General features: G+C 46.0%; 1 protein-coding gene and 1 long non-coding RNA gene across 3 annotated transcripts in view; one reads left to right on the top strand and one right to left on the bottom strand.

The window, feature by feature from the left end:
- The window catches only part of LOC143768934 (uncharacterized), a 58,777-nt gene extending 37,440 nt beyond the window's left edge, over positions 1-21,337 (bottom strand). Inside the window, exons 1-3 of one of the 2 annotated variants that reach the window (XM_077257545.1) lie at positions 20,983-21,337; positions 16,951-17,078; positions 16,297-16,370 (exon numbers count right to left, since the gene is read on the bottom strand). In XM_077257545.1, the coding sequence (XP_077113660.1) occupies positions 16,297-16,370; positions 16,951-17,078; positions 20,983-20,994 (214 nt within the window). In that variant the 5' untranslated portion in view covers positions 20,995-21,337. The remainder of the gene's footprint in view (positions 1-16,296; positions 16,371-16,950; positions 17,079-20,982) is intronic. The other variant, XM_077257540.1, reaches the window with a different exon arrangement.
- LOC143769033 (uncharacterized) overlaps positions 1-22,884 on the top strand; it is an 898,561-nt gene that overhangs the window by 816,371 nt on the left and 59,306 nt on the right. The gene's annotated exons all lie outside the window — the stretch shown is intronic.

The raw sequence follows: 22,884 nt of genomic DNA, 5'->3' as shown, positions 1-22,884 counted from the left end.
TTCCAAAAAAAAAATTAGTGGGAGATAAATATTGGCAAGTCTGCCTCCGTGCCATTGCTGTGTGTGGCATCTGTCTGTCATTGTGTGGCACCGAAAACTCTGTGTAATACTTGGCCATTTTTTTTTTTTTGGGGGGGTACATTCTCTCTTTTCCAAAAAAAAAATTAATGGGAGATAAATATTGGCAAGTCTGCCTCCGTGCCATTGCTGTGTGTGGTATCTGTCTCTCATTGTGTGCCACCGAAAACACTGTGTGATACTTGGCCATTTTTTTTTTTTGCTAAATTCTCCCTTTTCCCAAAAAAAAATTAGTGGGAGATAAATATTGGCAAGTCTGCCTCCGTGCCATTGCTGTGTGTGGCATCTGTCTCTCATTGTGTGCCACCGAAAACACTGTGTAATACTTGGCCATTTTTTTTTTTTTTGCTAAATTCTCCCTTTTTTCCCCCAAAAAAATTAGTGGGAGATAAATATTGGCAAGTCTGCCTCCGTGCCATTGCTGTGTGTGGTATCTGTCTCTCATTGTGTGCCACCGAAAACCACTGTGTAATACTGGGCTTTTTTTTTTTTTAGGGTAAATTCTCCCAGAAAAAAAAAATAAATAGTGGGAGATTAAGATTGGCATTTCTGCTTGAGTGCTGGTCCTGTGTGTGCCATCTGTCTCAAATTATTGGGGCACAGAAAACCTAGTGTGTAACATTGGGCCTGATTTTCCTTTCAGTGTCAGGCACCTATAAAGGTATATATAAATCCTACAGAAGTTTGAGTTCACCTGATAAGTTGTTTTACAGTAACAAATAGCGTTACTTTGGTTACGTTTTCCAAACAATGAGGAAGTCTAGTGGAAGAGGTCGTGGCCATGGGCGGTCATTGTCAGCTGGTAATGATGGTAGTGGTGGTGGAGCATCAGGTGGTCATGGTAAAAGCAGTACAGCACCTAAGTCTTGAGTTGTTGAGCCAGGTTCGTTGTCTGGCTACACAAGGCCTCGAATGCTCTCTTTTCTGGGAGTAGGAAAACCACTTTTGAAGCCGGAGCAGGAGGAACAAGTATTGGCTTTCATTGCTGACTCTGCCTCTAACTCTTTCGCCTCCTCCTCGGAAAGTGCCAAATGTCAGAGCAGTGCATCGTCAGTGGATGCTCCCGGTCAGGAACAAGTCGCTTCCTTGTGTCCTTCACTAAAAAGAACAGTGAAGGATGCGTCAGTCGACACAACAGGTTACTCCATGGAGCTCTTTACACATACCGTTCCTGGGTTACACAGTGAAACAGTTAACAGGCCATGCCCATTAGAAGTTGAATCGGACATGGAGTGCACAGATGCACAGCCACAGCCAGATTACTATGCTGTTCCTTTGACTCAGACCAGAACATTGCCCTCGCAGTGTACTGAGGCAGAATCAAAACCAGCGGAGAATATGGTGCTCCGTCACGAACGCAATACCACCGGCTTACACGGTGACACAGACGAAGTTGCACACAACATAGAAGAGGAGGTCATAGATGACCCAGTTGTGGACCCCGATTGGCAGCCATTGGGGGAACAGGGTGCAGGCGGCAGTAGTTCTGAAGCAGAGGAGGAGGAGCCGCAGCAGGCATCAACATCACAACAGGTTCCATCTACCGGGCCCGTATCTGGCCAAAAACGCATGGCAAAACCAAAACCAGTTGGAGGACAGCGTGGCCATCTGGTTAAAGAAGCTCAGTCTGCAATGCCTGAAAAGGTATCCGATAGTAGAAAGAGTGCAGTCTGGCATTTTTTAAACAACATCCAAATGATCAGCGCAAAGTCATCTGTCAAAAATGTTCAACTACCTTAAGCAGAGGTCAGAATCTTAAAAGTTTAAATACAAGTTGCATGCATAGACATTTATCCACCATGCATTTGCAAGCCTGGACTAACTACCAAACGTCCCTAAAGGTTGCAGCACCCTCGGCCAATGAAGCTAGTCAGCAACGCTACATCCCTTCCCTCCCTGTAAGCCGACCATTTCCCACACCACCTGCAGTATCTGTGCAGCTTTCGTCACCAGGCAAAAGCAGTCAGGGAATCACCAGGTTAGTAGTAGGAAACACTGCATGTAGGGCACCGGCAAGAATACCATCTCCAACCCTCTCTCACTCACCCATGTCCACCGGCACCACCGCTAGTTCCACGATCTCCAGCTCTCCAGTCCAGCTCACCCTACATGAGACTCTTGTTAGGAAAAGGAAGTACTCATCCTCGCATCTGCGTACACAGGGTTTGAACGCCCACATTGCTAGACTAATCTCATTAGAGATGATGCCCTACCGGTTAGTTGAAAGCGAAGCTTTCAAAGCGCTGATGGACTACGCTGTACCACGCTACGAGCTACCCAGTCGGCACTTCTTTTCTAGAAAAGCCATCCCAGCCCTCCAACATCATGTTAAAGACCGCATCGTCCATGCACTCAGGCAGTCTGTGACTACAAAGGTGCACCTGACAACAGATGCATGGACCAGTAGGCATGGCCAGGGACGTTACGTGTCCATCACGGCACACTGGGTGAATGTGGTGGATGCAGGCTCCACAGGGGACAGCAATATTGGGACAGTTCTGCCTAGCCCACGGTCAAGGAAAGAGTTGGCTGTAGGCGTTCGCCCCCCCTCCTCCTCTTCCTCCTCCTCCTCTTCCTCCTCCTCCTGCAGAAGCGAGAGCTCGTCCACAGACCACAGTCGCACATCCACTCCATCCGCAGCTGCCACTGTTGCACACCAGGTGTGCCATTATGGGACAGCTAGTGGCAAGCGTCAGTAGGCTGTATTGGCAATGAAGTGTTTGGGCGACAACAGACACACCGCGGAAGTTCTGTCCGAGTTCTTGCAGAAAGAAACTCAGTCATGGCTGGGCACTGTACATCTTGAGGCAGGCAAGGTAGTGAGTGATAACGGAAGGAATTTCATGGCTGCCATAGCCCTTTCCCAACTGAAACACATTCCTTGCCTGGCTCACACCTTAAACCTGGTGGTGCAGTGCTTCCTGAAAAGTTATCCGGGGTTACCCGACCTGCTCCTCAAAGTGCGCAGACTTTGCTCGCATATCCGCCGTTCGCCTGTACACTCCAGCCGTATGCAGAACTATCAGCGTTCTTTGAACCTTCCTCAGCATCGCCTAATCATCGACGTTGCAACAAGGTGGAACTCCACACTGCACATGCTTCAGAGAGTGTGCGAACAGAGGCGTGCTGTTATGTATTTGTGGGAGGATACACGGGCAGGCAGTTGGATGGCAGACATGGAGTTGTCAGGTGTGCAGTGGTCGAAGCTACAAGACCTGTGTCAAATCCTTCAGTGTTTTGAGGAATGCACACGGCTGGTTAGTGCAGACAACGCAATAATAAGCATGAGCATCCCCCTAATGCGTCTGCTGATGCAAAGTTTGACGCACATAAAGGAGCAGGCGTCTGCAGCCGAGGAAGAGGAAAGCCTTGATGACAGTCAGCCATTGTCTGGTCAGGGCCGTGTAGAGGACGCGGTAGCGGGCGAAGAGGAGGAGGAGGCTGGGGAGGATGATGGGGATGAGTACTTTTTTAATGAGGAAGCTTCTCCTGGGCCAACAGAAATTAGTGGCGTTGCAAGGCCGGGTTCTGTTTTTGTAAGGGAGACAAGTGACATAGATATGCCTGTAACTGCCCCTCAAACCAGCACAACCGCAGATTTGCCAACTGGAACTTTGGCCCACATGGCGGATTATGCCTTACGTATCCTCAAAAAGGACCCACGCATTATTAAAATGATGAGCGATGACGATTACTGGTTGGCCTGCATCCTTGACCCTCTCTATAAAGGCAAATTGCAAAATATTATGCCACATGAGAACCTCGAACAAATATTAGCAACCAAACAAGCTACTCTTGTAGACCGTTTGATTCAGGCATTCCCAGCACACAGCGCCGGTGATGGTTCTCACACGAGCTGCAGGGGGCTACAGGGCAGAGGTGTTAGAGGTGCACAGATCAGAAGTGGCGTTGGACAGAGGGGTTTTCTGACCAGGTTGTGGAGTGATTTCGCAATGACCGCAGACAGGACAGGTACTGCAGCATCTATTCAAAGTGACAGGAGACAACATTTCTCCAGTATGGTTACTAACTATTTTTCATCCCTTATTGATGTTCTCCCTCAACCGTCATTCCCATTTGATTACTGGGCATCCAAATTAGACACCTGGCCTGAATTGGCAGAATATGCGTTGCAGGAGCTTGCTTGCCCAGCAGCTAGTGTGCTATCAGAAAGAGTATTCAGTGCTGCTGGTTCAATATTAACCGAAAAAAGGACTCGTCTGGCTACCCAAAATGTGGATGATCTCACCTTCATTAAAATGAACCACTCCTGGATTTCAAATTATTTTGCCCCACCTTTCCCGGCTGACACCTAGCTTTCCTATAAAAAGGTCTTGCTTGTGGACTGGTCTTACTGAGTGTTCAAATCTCTTAATTTGCAGCAGCTGTTTGATCAGCATACGACATGTTTACACATCCCCCAATGGGAAAACTCCCCCCACGGGGCCGTTGTCTCACTCTCGACACTTGGCGCAAGCACCCGTTAGTTACAGTGCTGTTTGTCAGAAGAGGTGGGTGTGCTCGCTTTTGGTCGACGGCACTGCCACTGGGTCCCTCATAGTACAATGTAGTGTCTCTGGCGGTGGTGGTGCGCACCCAACGTCAGACACACCGTTGTAACATGAGGGGCCCTGGGGCGGTACCGCCGGCCACAAGAGAGTTCCTTCCCCTCCAGCTCAAACTGTGCTCTACCACGTGCAAAATTATCTCGCACAGCTCCACCAATGTTTAGTCTATGCGCTGACATCATTCAATGCCTGGCACTCACAAACAATACCAATTTGTTGACATCTATGATGCTAGTTAAAGTAGTCTGGGTCAGTGTCCTATATTGACACCAGTAAATACTAATTTACTGCCAAATTACTTTGTCATAAACTCTGCAGATGAGCCCACCCCTGTACCTAAGCATGCCACCCTTTTTTTTATTTATAGTTGTTTTGCGAGACATTAACATCTATTTATTTTTTGGGAGTACTAACTGTGTCAGACACTTCTTGCAATACTCCTCCACTGACCACAATGCTGCCTGCCTGTGTATCCATGTAACCGATTTAAAACTGCCATGCCTGCCTATTGTTTGTTATTTTAGGCCTTTGATAGCCTGTCTGCGGCCCCTACTTGCAATACTCCTCCACTGACCACAATGCTGCCTGGAGTGCCTGCCTGTGTATCCATGTAACCGATTTAAAACTGCCATGCCTGCCTATTGTTTGTTATTTTAGGCCTTTGATAGCCTGTCTGCGGCCCCTACTTGCAATACTCCTCCACTGACCACAATGCTGCCTGCCTGTGTATCCATGTAACCAATTTAAAACTGCCATGCCTGCCTATTGTTTGTTATTTTAGGCCTTTGTTAGCCTGTCTGCGGCCCCTACTTGCAATACTCCTCCACTGACCACAATGCTGCCTGGAGTGCCTGACTGTGTATCCATGTAACCGATTTAAAACTGCCATGAGCCTATTGTTTGTTATTTTAGGCCTTTGTTAGCCTGTCTGCGGCCCCTACTTGCAATACTCCTCCACTGACCCCAATGCTGCCTGCCTGTGTATCCATGTAACCGATTTAAAACTGCCATGCCTGCCTATTGTTTGTTATTTTAGGCCTTTGATAGCCTGTCTGCGGCCCCTACTTGCAATACTCCTCCACTGACCACAATGCTGCCTGGAGTGCCTGCCTGTGTATCCATGTAACCGATTTAAAACTGCCATGCCTGACTATTGTTTGTTATTTTAGGCCTTTGTTAGCCTGTCTGCGGCCCCTACTTGCAATACTCCTCCACTGACCACAATGCTGCCTGCCTGTGTATCCATGTAACCGATTTAAAACTGCCATGCCTGCCTATTGTTTATTATTTTAGGCCTTTGTTAGCCTGTCTGCGGCCTCTACTTGCAATACTCCTCTACTGACCACACCTATGCTGCCCGTGTACCCCTGGAACCTATTTAAAAGTTCATAGAGCCTAGTTATATATTTTATTTACTATTAATAAGGCCATGATGGACTACGCTGTACCATGCTACAAGCTAACCAGTCGACACTTCTTTTGCGAGAAAAGCCATCCCAACCCTCCACCAGCATGTAAAAGACCGCATTGTCCATGCACACTGGCAATCTGTGTGTACAAAGGTGCACCTGACAACAGACGCATGGACCTGTAGGCATGGCCATGGAAGATTACGTGTCCATTACGGAGCAATGAGTTAATGTGGTGGATGCATGGTCCACAGGGGACAGCCTACTAAGTCTGTCTGTAGTCCCTAATTCAAATTGTCCTCCACTGTCTAAATCGGAGCTTCCACCTTCTGGCTTTCGGCCTATAGTATCAGAAATTAAACTGCATTTGGCCTTCAACTTTGGTTACGGCCTACTAACGGTGTCTGCCCCTGCCTGGTGTTTTTCCTCAACTGAATAAAGCTGAGCTTCAACCTTCTGGCTCTCATTAAGTGATGTGTTTAAAAAAATTGGTGGTTAGGGCCTACTAACGGTGTCTGCCCCTCCCTGGTGTTTGCCCTCAACTGAATAAAGCTGAGCTTCCACCTTCTGGCTTTCGGCCTATAGTATCAGATATTAAACTGCATTTGGCCTTCAACTTTGGTTACGGCCTACTAACGGTGTCTGCCCCTGCCTGGTGTTTTTCCTCAACTGAATAAAGCTGAGCTTCAACCTTCTGGCTCTTATTAAGTGCTGTGTTTTAAAAAATTGGTGGTTAGGGCCTACTAACGGTGTCTGCCCCTCCCTGGTGTTTGCCCTCAACTGAATAAAGCTGAGCTTCAACCTTCTGGCTCTAATTTTTTTTTTTTTTTTTTTTAAGTGCTGGTTGGGGCATAATACCTCTGTTTGCCCCTCCCTGGTGTTTGCCCTCAACTGAATAAAGCTGAGCTTCCACCTTCTGGCTTTCGGCCTATAGTATCAGATATTAAACTGCATTTGGCCTTCAACATTGGTTACGGCCTACTAACGGTGTCTGCCCCTGCCTGGTGTTTTTCCTCAACTGAATAAAGCTGAGCTTCAACCTTCTGGCTCTCATTAAGTGCTGTGTTTAAAAAAATTGGTGGTTAGGGCCTACTAACGGTGTCTGCCCCTCCCTGGTGTTTGCCCTCAACTGAATAAAGCTGAGCTTCCACCTTCTGGCTTTCGGCCTATAGTATCAGATATTAAACTGCATTTGGCCTTCAACTTTGGTTACGGCCTACTAACGGTGTCTGCCCCTGCCTGGTGTTTTTCCTCAACTGAATAAAGCTGAGCTTCCACCTTCTGGCTCTCATTAAGTGCTGTGTTTTAAAAAATTGGTGGTTAGGGCCTACTAACGGTGTCTGCCCCTCCCTGGTGTTTGCCCTCAACTGAATAAAGCTGAGCTTCCACCTTCTGGCTTTCGGCCTATAGTATCAGATATTAAACTGCATTTGGCCTTCAACTTTGGTTACTGCCTACTAACGGTGTCTGCCCCTGCCTGGTGTTTTTCCTCAACTGAATAAAGCTGAGCTTCAACCTTCTGGCTCTCATTAAGTGCTGTGTTTTAAAAAATTGGTGGTTAGGGCCTACTAACGGTGTCTGCCCCTCCCTGGTGTTTGCCCTCAACTGAATAAAGCTGAGCTTCAGTCTTTAGGCTTTTGGCCTAAAGTATCAGATATTAAACTGCATTTGGCCTATTAGTGTGTTTGGGCCCTTAAAACAGTGTCTGCTGCTCCTGGGTTTGCTACTCCACTGAACAAAGCAATGCCGCCTGTTTAGCCTGTTACCAATTTTGAACTGCATTTAGCCTACTTTATTCTTTGGCCCTATATCTGTTTCCTCCTCATCCTGCCCATTGCCCAGCCACTGCTAGATGAGTCTGCTGGTACATTGACCTAGACCACTACATTCCCCTTGCACTCTACACAGCCAGAATCTGACCCTGCTGAAAGTAAGGTTCCCCTTCCCGCATGTTATACCACCTTACACAGGGACAAAGAGGAAGGTGCAGATGAAAGTGCAGGTTCCTTCATCAGGTGGGGGTGGCATACTCGTTGGCGACGTCACTGGCACAGGGCCCCTCAGAGTACGCAAAAGTGTTGCTGCTGGTGGGAGGCGCCCCCGCCGTGCAAACACACCGCTGTACTTTGAGGGGCCCTGTGCCAGTGCCAATGCGAACGAGTGTGCCCCCCTGCTTGCTCAGGATCACAGCACTTGCAACATTGAAATACTTACCTCTCCCTGCTCCACCGCCGTGACGTAGTCCACGATTCCTGGGCCCACTAAAACCTTGAACCAGCCCTACCCACCACAACTTTTGCCAAATGACCCCCAAGTTCCATTGAACAACTATTATTTTAAAGTTAATTAAGATTGACAAGCTTCAGAAACAAGAATGGATGTTTTTGGCATTAAAATGGGCACTGTAGGTGTTTTCCTGGCCTCCACTCATTGACTTGCATTGGGTTTCGTGTTTCGGTCGATCCCCGACTTTTAGCGATAATCGGCCGACTGCACTCGACTCGACTCTGGACAATGTCGGGTTTCACAAAACCCGACTCAATCTTTAAAAAATGAAAGTCGCTCAACCCTATCCATCACACCTATCCTCAAAAAGCCCTCTCTTGACCCATCCTCTGTATCTAGCTATCGCCCTATATCACTTCTCCCTTATGCCTCCAAACTACTGGAACAACACGTCTACCTTGAACTGTCCTATCTCTCTTCTTGCTCCCTCTTTGACCGCTTACAATCTGGCTTCCGGTCACACCATTCCACTGAAACTGCCCTAACTAAGGTCACCAATGACCTCTTAACCGCCAAGAGCAAGCGACACTACTCTGTCCTCCTCCTCCTCGACCTGTCGGCTGCCTTTGACACAGTGGACCATTCCCTATTATTACAGACCCTCTCATCCCTTGGCATCACAGACTTGGCCCTATCCTGGATCTCATCATTAGTGTTGAGCATTCCGATACCGCAAGTATCGGGTATCGGCCGATACTTGCGGGTATCGGAATTCCGATACCGAGATCCGATACTTTTGTGGTATCGGGTATCGGTATCGAAACAACATTAATGTGTAAAATAAAGAATTAAAATAAAAAATATTGCTATACTCACCTCTCCGACGCAGCCTGGACCTCACCGAGGGAACCGGCAGCGTTCTTTGCTTAAAATGCGCGCTTTTCCTTCCTTCCGTGACGTCACGGCTTCTGATTGGTCGCGTGCCGCCCATGTGGCCGCGACGCGACCAATCACAGCAAGCCGTGACGTAATTTTCAGGTCCTTCTAGGCATTCAGTATTTTAAAATTACGTTCCGGCTTTGTGATTGGTCGCGTCGCGGTCACATGGGCGACGCGACCAATCACAAGCCGTGACGTCACGGGAGGCAGGAAACGCGCGCATTTTTAAAATTACGTCACGGCTTGTGATTGGTTGCGTGCCGCCCATGTGACCGCGACGCGACCAATCACAGCAAGCCGTGACGTAATTTCAGGTCCTGAATGCAGAAATAGGCATTCAGGACCTGAAATTACGTCACGGCTTGCTGTGATTGGTCGCGTCGCGGTCACATGGGCGGCACGCAACCAATCACAAGCCGTGACGTAATTTAAAAAATGCGCGCGTTTCCTGCCTCCCGTGATGTCACGGCTTGTGATTGGTCGCGTCGCCCATGTGACCGCGACGCGACCAATCACAAAGCCGGAACGTAATTTTAAAATACTGAATGCCTAGAAGGACCTGAAAATTACGTCACGGCTTGCTGTGATTGGTCGCGTCGCGGCCACATGGGTGGCACGCGACCAATCAGAAGCCGTGACGTCACGGAAGGAAGGAAAAGCGTGCATTTTAAGCAAAGAACGCTGCCGGTTCCCTCGGTGAGGTCCAGGCTGCGTCGGAGAGGTGAGTATAGCAATATTTTTTATTTTAACTCTTTATTTTACACATTAATATGGTTCCCAGGGCCTGAAGGAGAGTTTCCTCTCCTTCAGACCCTGGGAACCATCAGGGATACCGTCCGATACTTGAGTCCCATTGACTTGTATTGGTATCGGGTATCGGTATCGGATTAGATCCGATACTTTGCCGGTATCGGCCGATACTTTCCGATACCGATACTTTCAAGTATCGGACGGTATCGCTCAACTCTACTCATCATACCTAACAGACCAGACATTCAGCGTCTCCCACTCACACACCACCTCCTCACCTCGTCCCCTATCTGTCGGAGTCCCACAAGGTTCAGTCCTTGGGCCCCTGCTCTTCTCCATTTACACCTTTGGCCTGGGACAGCTCATAGAATCTCATGGCTTTCAGTATCACCTCTATGCTGATGACACACAGATCTACATCTCTGGACTAGATATCACCTCCCTACTAACCAGAATCCCTCAATGTCTGTCCACTATTTCATCCTTCTTCTCTGCTAGATTTCTGAAACTTAACATGGACAAAACAGAATTCATCATCTTTCCCCCATCTCACGCGACCCCCCCCCAACGAACCTATCCATTACAGTGCATGGCTGCCCACTCTCCCCAGTCCCACAAGCTCGCTGCCTCAGGGTAATCCTTGACGCTGATCTCTCCTTCAAACCACATATCCAAGCCCTTTCCACTCCTGCTGACTTCAACTCAAAAATGTTTCACGAATCTGTACATTCCTCAACCAAGAATCTGCAAAAACCCTAGTCCATGCCCTCATCATCTCTCACCTTGACTACTGCAACCTCCTGCTCTGTGGCCTCCCCTCTAACACTCTCGCACCTCTCCAATCTATTCTAAACTCTGCTGCCCGACTAATCCACCTGTCCCCCCACTATTCCCCGGCCTCTCCCCTCTGTCAATCCCTTCACTGGCTCCCCATTGCCCAGAGACTCCACTACAAAACCCTAACCATGACATACAAAGCCATCCACAACCTGTCTCCTCCATACATCTGTGACGTCGTCTCCCGGTACTTACCTACACGCAACCTCCGATCCTCACAAGATCTCTTTCTCTACTCCCCTCTTATCTCATCTTCCCACAATCGTAAACAAGATTTCTCTCGCATATCACCCCTACTCTGGAACCCTCTACCACAACACATCAGACTCTCGCCTACCATCGAAACCTTCATAAAGAGCCTAAAGACCCACCTCTTCCGACAAGCCTACAACCTGCAGTAACCACCGATCAACCAAACCGCTGCATGACCAGCTCTATCCTCACCTACTGTATTCTCACCCATCCCTTGTAGATTGTGAGTCTTCGCGGGCAGGGTCCTCCCTCCTCCTGTACCAGTTATGACTTGTATTGTTCAAGATTATTGTACTTGTTTTTATTATGTATACCCCTCCTCACATGTAAAGCGCCATGGAATAAATGGCGCTATAACAATAAATAATAATAATAACTATTCTTTTTACAAAAGAAAAGCGAACGCCACTAACAGTGTGACGTACGCTCCCCTAATGCACTAGAGATTATCCGGCAATAGCAGATTTTTTTATGCAAAAAAAGATGCTACCTCCCTACCTATAAAACTTCTCTGTACGATTTTTTTTATTCTAAAAGATGATCGGTCATCACTAACGCTGTGACGCCGGCTACACTATCACGCTACCACTAAACTACACTGTACAATTTTTTTTTTCTCTAAAAATAAGACCGGTCGTCGACTCATCAGTAACGCTGTGACACCAGCTAATCTATGTCTAAAACTACACTGTACTAACTACTATTATTATTTTTTTGTAAAAAAAAAATCGGACGTTGCTTAGACTGCGATGTCCGCTACGCTAACTAGCTAAAAAAAGAAAAAGTCCTGTGGCGCAGTCTTTGATCAGCAGCGATACTGATCAAAGAGCTGCGGACACAGGAAGAGCACGAATGCTCTGTGCGGGACGCCGCGCACAGGAAAAAAGGTGCAAAAACACTGTGCAAAAAATTCAATTGGAGGGTGGGGGCACTGGAAAAGGGATCGGGGATGGGAAAGGGGGGGGAGGTGCTGTTACTGCTGCTGTGATCACAGGCCTCACACAGCAGGCAGATGGCAGAAGAGAGCACAGCAGGAAGCTGGAGTTGGACGCTGAAGATGGAGGCAGGAGATCGCAGGGACGGTCGCACTAGCCACCAATGGAATCTTTTCTCAGGTTAGACAGAGGGGCTTAGACCACCGCTCTGCATGCCAAATCTGAGGTAAAGATGGCGTACAGGGCGGTGATCCCTATTTTAAACTAACCCCTTTGGCACTGATTGGCTAGAAGCTATTGTTCAGCCAATCAGGTGAGGTGACGTGGCGATCACCCCACCTACTGTGATAGCTGTGATTGGTGCGACGTCACACAGCACCAATCACAGCCTGTGACATGCTTTTTTTTTTTTTAACGTTATTGTCATGTCCCTGTGATTGGCTGGTCAGAACTGACCAGCCAATCACAGCGATCGCTGAAGCGGGGGGGCGGTGCAGCCCCCTGGGGCTACATGCAGAGATGGTCTGCTGTCAGGGACAGCAGCCATCGGAACCCTATCACTGGGCGATGCCACGCGGCGCCGTACTAGTACTGCGGCTGGCACAAATGCAGTGCCCGCAGCGCAGTACTAGTACGGCGCATGGCACGAAGGGGTTAAGTCCATGCCTCAGAGACTGCAAGCTGTTATAAAAGCCAGAGGTGGTGCAACAAAATACTAGTGATGTTTTTGGAGTGGTTTTTTTTTTTTTTCATGGTTCCATAATTTTTTTCTCAGAATTGAGTGATTCCATAATTTTTTCTCAGAATTGAGTGGTTCCATAATTTTTCCCATATGCTTAGTTAAAAAAAAAAAGTAACCATTACTGACTACCACATTTTTTGTTCTTGATTTCTCTTAGTGTTTCTTAAAGCCAGAAAGTTGCCATTTGAAATGACTTTAGTTTTGTGCCATGTCTGTGATCTGCTTTTTTTCTACAAAATGAAACAACTGAATGAACATCCTCCAAGGCCGGTAATTCCATAATTTTTGCCAGGGGTTGTATAACCATTGTGCATATAGTGTATTGTCTAGCATGCTCTTAAGGCCATTAAATATATAATTTAACCTTGGGTTGCTGTTTTATCTCGGTCCACGAATCCACATGTCCATTTCTCGGTTTAATTTTCCATGCTACTGGGGCTGGTTTCTGGTCTGATATAATTCCCATTAACGGACTAGACTTATATTGAATGAGGAACTGGTGGCACTTCTACCAGGGTGATAAGGTTCTCTTTCACTGGGGTAATGAAAGGGGCCTCTCAGCCTGTCAGGGTTGTGGTGCAACATCAGTGACTGAGTGGGCCACCTCTTCTCACTCCCTGTACCTTCCTGGGCCCATGTGGACAGGGGGTGTCTGTGTAAAACTGTGCCAAGCTGAGCTTAAAGCTAAGTGCACATGTTGCAGAATTGCCGGGGAAATTTCTGCGGCAATTCTGCAACTCCTGCCGTGGGTATATCGCATGCGGAATTGGCATGCATATTCCTAGCGTTTTGCAAGCATAATTAGCTTGCAGAACGCTAGCGTTTTCCAAGCGATCTGTAGCATCGCTTGGAAAACTGATTGATAGGTTGGTCACACTTGTCAAACATAGTGTTTGACAAGGGTGACCAACTTTTTACTATTGATGCTGCCTATGCAGCATCAATAGTAAAAAGATATAATGTTAAAAAAAATAAAAAAAATGGTTATACTCACCTTCTGATGGCCCCCGATCTCCTCAGCGGTGCACGCGGTGGCTTCCGTTCCTATAGATGCTTTGTGTTCAGGACCTGCGATGACGTCACGGTCACGTGACCGCGACATCATCGTAGGTCCTTCACACGAAGCATCCATGGGAACGGAAGCGGCCGCGTGCACCACTGAGAGGCGGGAAGATCCCGGGGGCCATCAGAAGGTGAGTATATCACTATTTTTTATTTTAATTCTTTTTTTTTACCAATTATATGGTGCCCAGTCTGTGGAGGAAAGTCTCCTCTCCTCCACCCTGGGTACCAACCGCACATGATCTGCTTACTTCCCGCAAGCGGATCAATGCATTCCTAGGTGTGCGGAATCCCCGCGATTCCGCAAATTTAATGAACATGCTGCGTTTTTTTCTGGAAAGCGTTTCCGCTCAGGAAAACAACGCAGCATGTGCACAAACAATGCAGACTGCCTTCTATTAAATAGGATGCTTAATGTGAGCGTTTTTTTCGCCGTTTTATAGCGGTTTTATAGCAAAAAAACGCAAAAAAAAAGCGACGTGTGCACACAGCCTTAATGTCCCCAGAGAATGTGGAACATCACATTGGTGATCTCACTATTGTGATAGTGATGTCAGGCGGGGTGGCGAGGTGCGGGTTCATCACATGATGGCAGCGGATAGATTCTGCTTCACCTCTCTGATGTTATCCTTCATAGTGAGTATGTGTTGTTTTTTTATTTTAATTAAAACATGTGAGGGCATCATAAACAATGGGGGATCCTCATACTATGTGAGGGCTACTGTGGGTGACACTGAAACACGATGTGGGGACTCTCATACATTGCAGGAACATATGTGGGGGTCCTCAAAGTGGGGGCCATTATACAGTGTGTGTGCTAATATGGGAGCCATAATACAGTTTGGGGTCTACTGTGGGGTCAATTATACAGTGTAGAGATTGCTGTGTGGGCCATTATACAGTATGGGAGGTAATGCGGGGTCATTATACAGTTTGAGGGCTACTGTGGGGGCCACCAAAGTGTGGGGACTATTGTGATGGCCATTATACAGTGTGGGAGTAAATATATAGTGTGTGTTCTAATGTGAAAGTCATTATATTGTGTTTGTTGGAGGAGCAGTGGGGACATCATACTCTGTATAAGGGAGCTGTGGGCCTATCATACTGTGTATAGGGTGGTTGTGGGGACATTATATTGTCTATAGAACTGTGGGCCCATCATTATGTGTACTGGGGAGCTGTACATTGGACATGATTAACTGTTAAGTGGGCACTTAAGAAACATAATTGTTACAGGGGCACTCAGAGTATTGTCAAAGTGGCAAAATGTGGACACTGTTTTCTAGGACATTTGCATATTGCAATAATATTTTCTAGGGGTAATTTTACCATCTAAAGGGCATAAAGGAGGCATTATTACTCTGTCTGGGGCACAGTGGTGGCATTACTATGTGGGGCAGTAAGAGGAGCCGTTATTGTACCACAAAGCAGGTGGGTGCAGTAATAGCACATACGGCAGCAGCAGCTCAGTATTGGGGTATCAGGTGCAGTAATAGGGACACATACGGCAGCAGCGGATCAGTATTGGGGTATCAGGGGCAGTAATAGGGACACATACGGCAGCAGCGGCTCAGTATTGGGGTATCAGGTGCAGTAATAGGGACACATACGGCAGCAGCGGCTCAGTATTGGGGTATCAGGTGCAGTAACAGGGACACATACGGCAGCAGCGGCTCAGTATTGGGGTATCAGGTGTAGTAATAGGGACACATACGGCAGCAGAGGCTCAGTATTGGGGTATCAGGGGCAGTAATAGGGACACATACGGCAGCAGCGGCTCAGTATTGGGGTATCAGGTGCAGTAATAGGGACACATACGGCAGCAGAGGCTCAGTATTGGGGTATCAGGGGCAGTAATAGGGACACATACGGCAGCAGCGGCTCAGTATTGGGGTATCAGGGGCAGTAATAGGGACACATACGGCAGCAGCGGCTCAGTATTGGGGTATCAGGTGCAGTAATAGGGACACATACGGCAGCAGCGGCTCAGTATTGGGGTATCAGGGGCAGTAATAGGGACACATACGGCAGCAGCGGCTCAGTATTGGGGTATCTTTTTTGTCATTTCTGCAGCTGAGTCCTGGCTGTAGAAGTTGTCATATCGATCTGGGCCAGATGGAAAAGACAGGAAAAGTGAACGATTCCATCATAAAGAACGTCAGCAGTTATTATCGGTAACTGTGCTGTGATCACTTATATGTTCTGCAGCACTGATATCCATTACTACATGTCACTCTATGGCCTTAATATCCATGTTGGTCTTGTAAAGAGATTTATTTTCAGTAACAGAGTGGTCGTCTGAGGTTCTCCTACATCCACTATTAGGGTGCACCACTATATTTGTAATCAGGGTTACCTGGTTAGGGGCCCACTCACATGTTTACCCACCCCCCTCCCCAATAACTTGAATTCCTAGCTACATCTCTGCCAGCAAGAATTTATTTTGTATGTTGACTACAAGATCTGTCTTCACGGGATTGCCTAAAAACAAGACATACCTGTCATATCTCGACAGTTCTTGAAAAATTTCTTCACATTAGAAAAAACCTCCTCTATCAATGTGGTCTTCACACTAGACAAATGCAAAAGGAAAAACAAAATTCTTACAAGACCTGAGGATGACATGATAATGTGATCAGAGGACTCTCTGTTCGAGGCATAATGGTTGATTGATAATTATACAATGTCTATATATTCCGAAAAACTTCATGTGAAATGTTTCCATGCATTAGTGCTTCATGGAAAATCAAAATGTATGAAGTATGTAAATTTGATCACTTTAATGGGACTCTATCCCATCTATCACTAGAGAACTAGGTGGCATGTGCCATCTAGTCCTGCTACTGTGTAACCCCACAACCAGCATACAGTCCACATAGAAAGCTGCCAATCAGTGGTGTGGGCGGGGTTATACAGGGCTCAGCATTCTGAGCACTGCTAGATCAGCTTCAGATAAAACAGTGATTGTATCAAAATGACAGCATGCAGACCAGTAAACGACACATCGCTGGATTCAGGGTCTCACATCATACAGCTCATTCAGATCACATAGCAAAACCTGCTGACAGATTCAGATAAGAATTGAAAAATAGTATTTACAGCGCATCTGGAAATCTTCTATAACCAGCTTTTGCGTTGGGTGGACATCTTACCTATAAACAAATATGGGAACAACAAAGTCTGAGTAGTTTGGCTCCATGTCTGAATCTTCCACGTTGGACATTATCTCAACAAAATCTGTTTTCCACTTCACCTCCTTGTTAAAAGGAAGAAAATTATTCTTTTTGAAATTCAAAACTCCGCTTAACCCCTTCATGACCAGACGACTTTACATTTTTTTTTTCGTTTTCCTTTTTTCCTCCCCTTCTTCCAAGAGACATAACTATTTTAACTTTTCCGTCCTCATAGACGTATCAGGGCTTGTGTTTTGCGGGAGAAATTGTACTTTTAAATGACACCATTCATGTTGTCATGTGATGCACTGGGAAGGCGGGAGAAAAATTCCAAGTGTGTTGAAATTGCAAAAAATATACAATTCCCCAATTTCTCAGATTTTTAGTTACCATGTTCACTATACAGTAATTCTGACCAGTGATATGATTCTCCAGGTCAATACGAGCACTCGCATACCAAGCGTATAGTTTTTTTAATTTATGTGGAGAAAAAAAATTCCGAAATTTGAAAAAAAAATGTTGCTTTTGTTGACATTATCCAAGACCCATAACATTTTAATTTTTTTCGTGATTTGGGGCTGGTGAGGGATTATTTTTTTGTGACCTGAGCAGCCACTTTTACTGATATTATTTGGGATAGATACAATGTTTTGTTTGCCTGTTATTGCAAAGTTGTAGTGGACAAAAAAAGGTAATTCTGGTGTTTTGATTGTTTTCTTGTTACGCCATTTATCAATAGGATAAATATATTTTATATTTTGATGATCAAAATTTTTCCAAATGCAGCGATACCAAATATGTGTATTTTTTAAAAAAGGGGAAAAAGGGGGTTGATTTGAACTTTTGAGTTTATTTTTTCAGATTTTGAAAAAACGTTTGTTTTTTTAACTTTAAACTGTATTTAATAGTTCCCTTTGGGGACTTGAAACTGCGATCATCTGATCGCTTGTGCTACACATAGCAGCTAATCAGCTGGGCATCTGAAAAATCACGATCTCCTATGAACGCCAGCTACAATCTGGCTGGCACATAAAGATCATAATGAGGTAAAACCTTTCCCAGCATGTAGCAGTAGCTGTTGGAGCGCCCCCAGAAGCAGGGCCGCGGGACACTCGGCACCGGGCCTCTCTGTCTCGGTTCTGGGGGTTGTCACGGTGGCTAGACCCGGTCCGTGACCCTGCTAAGGGGCGCCCAATGAAAGGTGTAGGTGATGGTGCGTAGTGCAGTTCGCGGTGAATAACGATGACACAGGGTTGCAGTCTCTTTACCTCTTTACTGAAGGCTTCAAGGTCCTCAATCCAGAGTACGGTTAACAGGGCTGTAAGAGACCGGCCGGTCCGATGGCACCTCCAGAGCTCCCTTTGCAGGTGGAAATCTGTGCCTACCTTCTAGCGCCTGTGTGTTGTAGTACTTCCCTGCTGAGCACCACGGGATAGTCCTCACAACTGTTGTGTCTGTTTCTGATGTTATTTCCCACAACTTGTGTCTGTTCTGATGTTCTTCTCCGTCCCCCAGATTATATGGATAGGACGCACCCATATGACGGGAAGGCCTGGAGTTCTTCCAGGACCCTAGAGACACCCCTCTCCCACAGTTGCCCCCTATGTCTTCTTAGGTGATTTTGGTGAGACAGCCAACCTAAAATCAACTGTCCTGCCTCTGTTTGAAGTATTGCTTGGAGCCTAATACTTCCTCGGCGTTCTGGCCACCGGCTACGCGCCTCAATAGGATGTTGCCTCGATCTTACAGCACGACTCCTACTGGTGTTATCTCCTTTTTGCTTTGATCTCGTTTCTCACTCTCCACAATAAACCTCGCTTCTTGTCCTTTCTTGAGATACCGGCGCGATGTAGTGCAGGCGCGGTTTCTTAATGTTCTTTTCTGTTCGCTAGGCCTCTGTCAGGATCCCACCCCTGACAGGGACCCCCCTGAATCTTCCCCTGCAACACCCTCTGCCACAGGATGTTGCTTGGTTCCAACCCTGTCAGCTTTCTCTCTAACTTTCTATCTAACCCCCAGTTTTACCAGATTGTGAGGAGTGGCCTAATACATAGCGCCCTTAGCTCCCCCTGGAGGCCAGACTATGAAGTGTATTGGTGTCTGTGATACCTGGTCAGGTGAACTCCTTCAGTGCCATCAGACGTACCATCACCCCCCTTAGCGGCAGAGCGATGTAACTGCAATGACCAGGTCTCTGGGGCGCTGCACTGTGATCCCGGATTTTCCTGTCTGTATGCTCTTTTGATCCCTCCCCTGCCTAGGAGCAGTATTGGTGATCCTGTGCTGTCCTGTCTGTATGCTATTTTGCTCCCTCCCCTGCCCAGAAGCTGTATCTGTGATTCCATACTGTTCTGTTTGTTTGCCCTTTTGCTCCCTCCCCTGCCCAGAAGCTGTATCTCTGATCCCATACTGTCCTGTCTGTTTGCTCTTTTACTCCCTCCCCTGCCCAGGAGCTGTATCTGTGCTCTCGTACTGTCATGTCTGTATGCTCTTTTGCTTCCTCCCCTCTCCAGGAGCTGTATCTGTGATCCTATATTGTCCTGTCTGTATACTCTTTTACTTCTTCCCCTCTCCAGGAGCTGTATCTGTGATCCCATTCTGTCCTGTCTGCTTGCTCTTTTGCTTTCTTCCCTTCCCAGGAGCTGTATCTGTGATCCCATACTGTCCTATCTGTATGCTCTTTTGTTTCCTCCCCTGCCCAGAAGTTGTATCTGTGATCCCATACTGGCCTGTCTGTATGCTCCTTCGCTTCCTCCCTTGCCCAGGAGCTGTATCTGTTATATGATGCTGCCCTGTCTGTATAATATTTTGCTTCATTCTCTGCCCAGGAGCTATATGCGTGATCCCATACTGTCCTGTCTGTATGCTCTTTTGCTTTCTTCCCTGCCCAGGATCTGTATGCGTGAGCCCATACTGTCCTGTCTGTATGCTCTTTTGCTTTCTTCCCTAACCAGGAGCTGTATCTGTGATCCTGTGCTGTGCTGTCTGTATGCTCTTTTGCTTTCTTCCCTGCCCAGGAGCTGTATGCGTGATCCCATACTGTCTGTCTGATCTGATGCTGCCCTGTCTGTATAATATTTTGCTTCATTCTCTGCCCAGGAGCTATATCTGTGATCCCATACTGTGCTGTCGGTTTGCTCTTTTGCTTTCTTCCCTGCCCAGGAGCTGTATGCATGATTCCATACTGTCCTGTCTGTGTGCTCTTTTGCTTTCTTCCCTACTCAGGAGCTGTATCTGTGATCCCGTGCTGTCCTGTCTGTATGCACCTTTGCTTTCTCCCCTGCCGAGGAACTGTGATCTGATGCTGCCCTGTCTGTATAATATTTTGCTTCATTCTCTGCCCAGGAGCTATATCTGTGATCCCATACTATACTGTCGGTTTGCTCTTTTGCTTTCTTCCCTGCCCAGGAGCTGTATGCGTGATTCCATACTGTAATTTCTGTATACTCTTTTACTTCTTCCCCTTCCCAGGAGAAGTGGCATGATCAGACCATATTCCTGTACAGTCAGACATGGTCATTACACAGTACACAGCAGGGGCACATTTATAAGATTATCTCTGCACAGGAACATTTTTTTAACACAATCAATTGTTGGAACTTATTATTATTCCAAGATCTATTGATTAAATTGTACTTTGTTTTTGTAAAATCCCTTTTACTCTCCTCATGTCCACTAATAAAATGGAGCCAATTAGACCACTGCTAAAGGCAGTTTAGTTTTAGCAATCTGATAAGATGAAATCTAGAATAGTACATGTGTATTTCTTAGGGTGGGTTTACACTACCTCAGCCACATATTTGCTGATCGATGGTTATTACATAGCATGCTATAGACGTGCACAGATCGTTCTTGGCTGCACATATTTGTATAGGACGAGGTGCTATCAAAAATTATGATTTTTTTAAGTATGTCAAAATCATTTGCGTTTTGCTGGGTTACCTTGTCTACACTTGATTATTATTGGGAAAAGAGCCTTCCTAGGAATAGAAATAATAAATGATCACTTACCCAGCTGGGCATATATTTCTCCAGTCTCACTGTCCAGCATCTTTACATGTCCTCTGTTGTCAACAAGAGTAATGCAATCAGTCAGCTTATAGGCTAGTCTCTTTGTTGTGTGAGTAACATCATCTGCAGCAGCAGTGGCTTTAACTTTAAATATTCCATCTTGTAATGTGTATATACATGAGTTAATAAAAGACGATTTGCCATGCCCTGCAAAGCCGAATAACTGCAGGAGAACTCTCTTGTACCCGTTGCCTTCAAGAGAATTTTTTTCAACATCAAACAGAAGGATTTGTCTTCTTCTTTCTTGGTTGTCCATGGCTAGAGAAATGTTGTGGTGTCCCCAAGGTCAGTTTTGTCTCTCCCCTTGCACAATGCAGGCTTTTATATAGTCTTAATTTTACATTCACTTTCGTATTTAAGAGGAAGTGTCCTGCCTTTATGTAATTGCTTTCACTCTTGATCAAGCTGTAAAGTTTGACAAAACTCACTAACTAAGTCATCACCATTCAAACAACCAAGGAAGATCTTCAGGACCCTCCTTGCTGAGGCTTATTGGAGTCCATATATGTTTGGATATTGGCTGATCCTTTAATGGCAGTTTGTACTAGTTCTTACTATTATATTGTGTGCCTACTGTGCTAAAAATCTGCACTATATCAAATATTAAAGCTACTCTATCAGCAGCCTCATCCTTCTAAGTTACTTACTTGGGTGTGTAGGTCATAGACATTTTAATAAAATGATACCCTGATATGTGCGATGCAATGTTTTATTCCAGAAAAATCCACATTTTTCTTAATATGTAAATGAGCTGTTTAGATCTCCCTGAGATCGGACATAGATCTCACCGAGATTCTGCCTCCAGAATTATTATAAATGAAAGGGGGCATGTCAAAGATCACAGCCAGGTGAGTCACGCTGAACCACCATGCTGTTACTTTTTTGTCACGAACAGCCCCCTGCTGCCTCCTATCATCAGGACAATTACACAATCGACCAATGATTAACGGAGGAGGCTGCAGCCATTTCCACTACTAGGCCGATTATTCGGGAACTCAATGTGAGCGTATGGTATATGCACCTCCGATTCCAACACATGGAATATGTATACACCCCCGGTCACTGCCAACTCCGCAATAACCTAAAAAAGATTATTAGCTGCCACCACCAATTATTTGGGCACCTGTTACCAGTAACGTATGGCTACAGAGCAAAAAGTACAGAACTATTGAATTTTATATATACATATATATAGGCAGTGATTATAAAAAATGTACAAAAGATTTTACAAAGGGGACAAAACAATACAGATTATACAGTTACATAAAATAAAAGTATAAACAAAAGAAAATAAGTAAACCTGATGTTACTGCAATGGCGCAGATTTATGGAGGGAAGCTCTCTTAGTGAAAACATGGATCAATCCTACATGGCAATGTATCTTCATGCATTGAACACAGATCATAATTTGTCTTCTCTTTTTCATTAGCTCCTAAGATACACTCTCAAACCTCCCCTTGATGACTCAAAACAGGGCTGGTCATGGGATGTGGCTTCAGTTCCAGACATTATTAGATTTCCAATTTCCAGGATATCTCTCCCTCTGGGGCTCACAGACTGGAAATATTACTGTCATCTTTCCTATTACAATTTTATTTTTAAATAGAGACCAAAGATAACCCAGTTTGCATCAGCTATCAGCTATTCAATTGTAGGAATTCTAGAGGCCCTACACTGATGTGAGTAAGGGAGTTACGTTCGTCCCATTAATTTTTCTATGACAGGTGGCATTGCCAGTGTGAGACATGTAATGACTGACAGTCTTCTCTCATGATCTACATGTCTCACACTGGTAATGCCACCTGTCATATAAAATATATTCTGAAGTCAGATTCTCAGGGA

Source organism: Ranitomeya variabilis, chromosome 1 (assembly GCF_051348905.1).
Source record: "Ranitomeya variabilis isolate aRanVar5 chromosome 1, aRanVar5.hap1, whole genome shotgun sequence".
In the NCBI taxonomy this organism is placed as follows: Eukaryota; Metazoa; Chordata; class Amphibia; order Anura; family Dendrobatidae; genus Ranitomeya; species Ranitomeya variabilis.
This window is presented reverse-complemented; position numbering and strand designations above follow the sequence as displayed.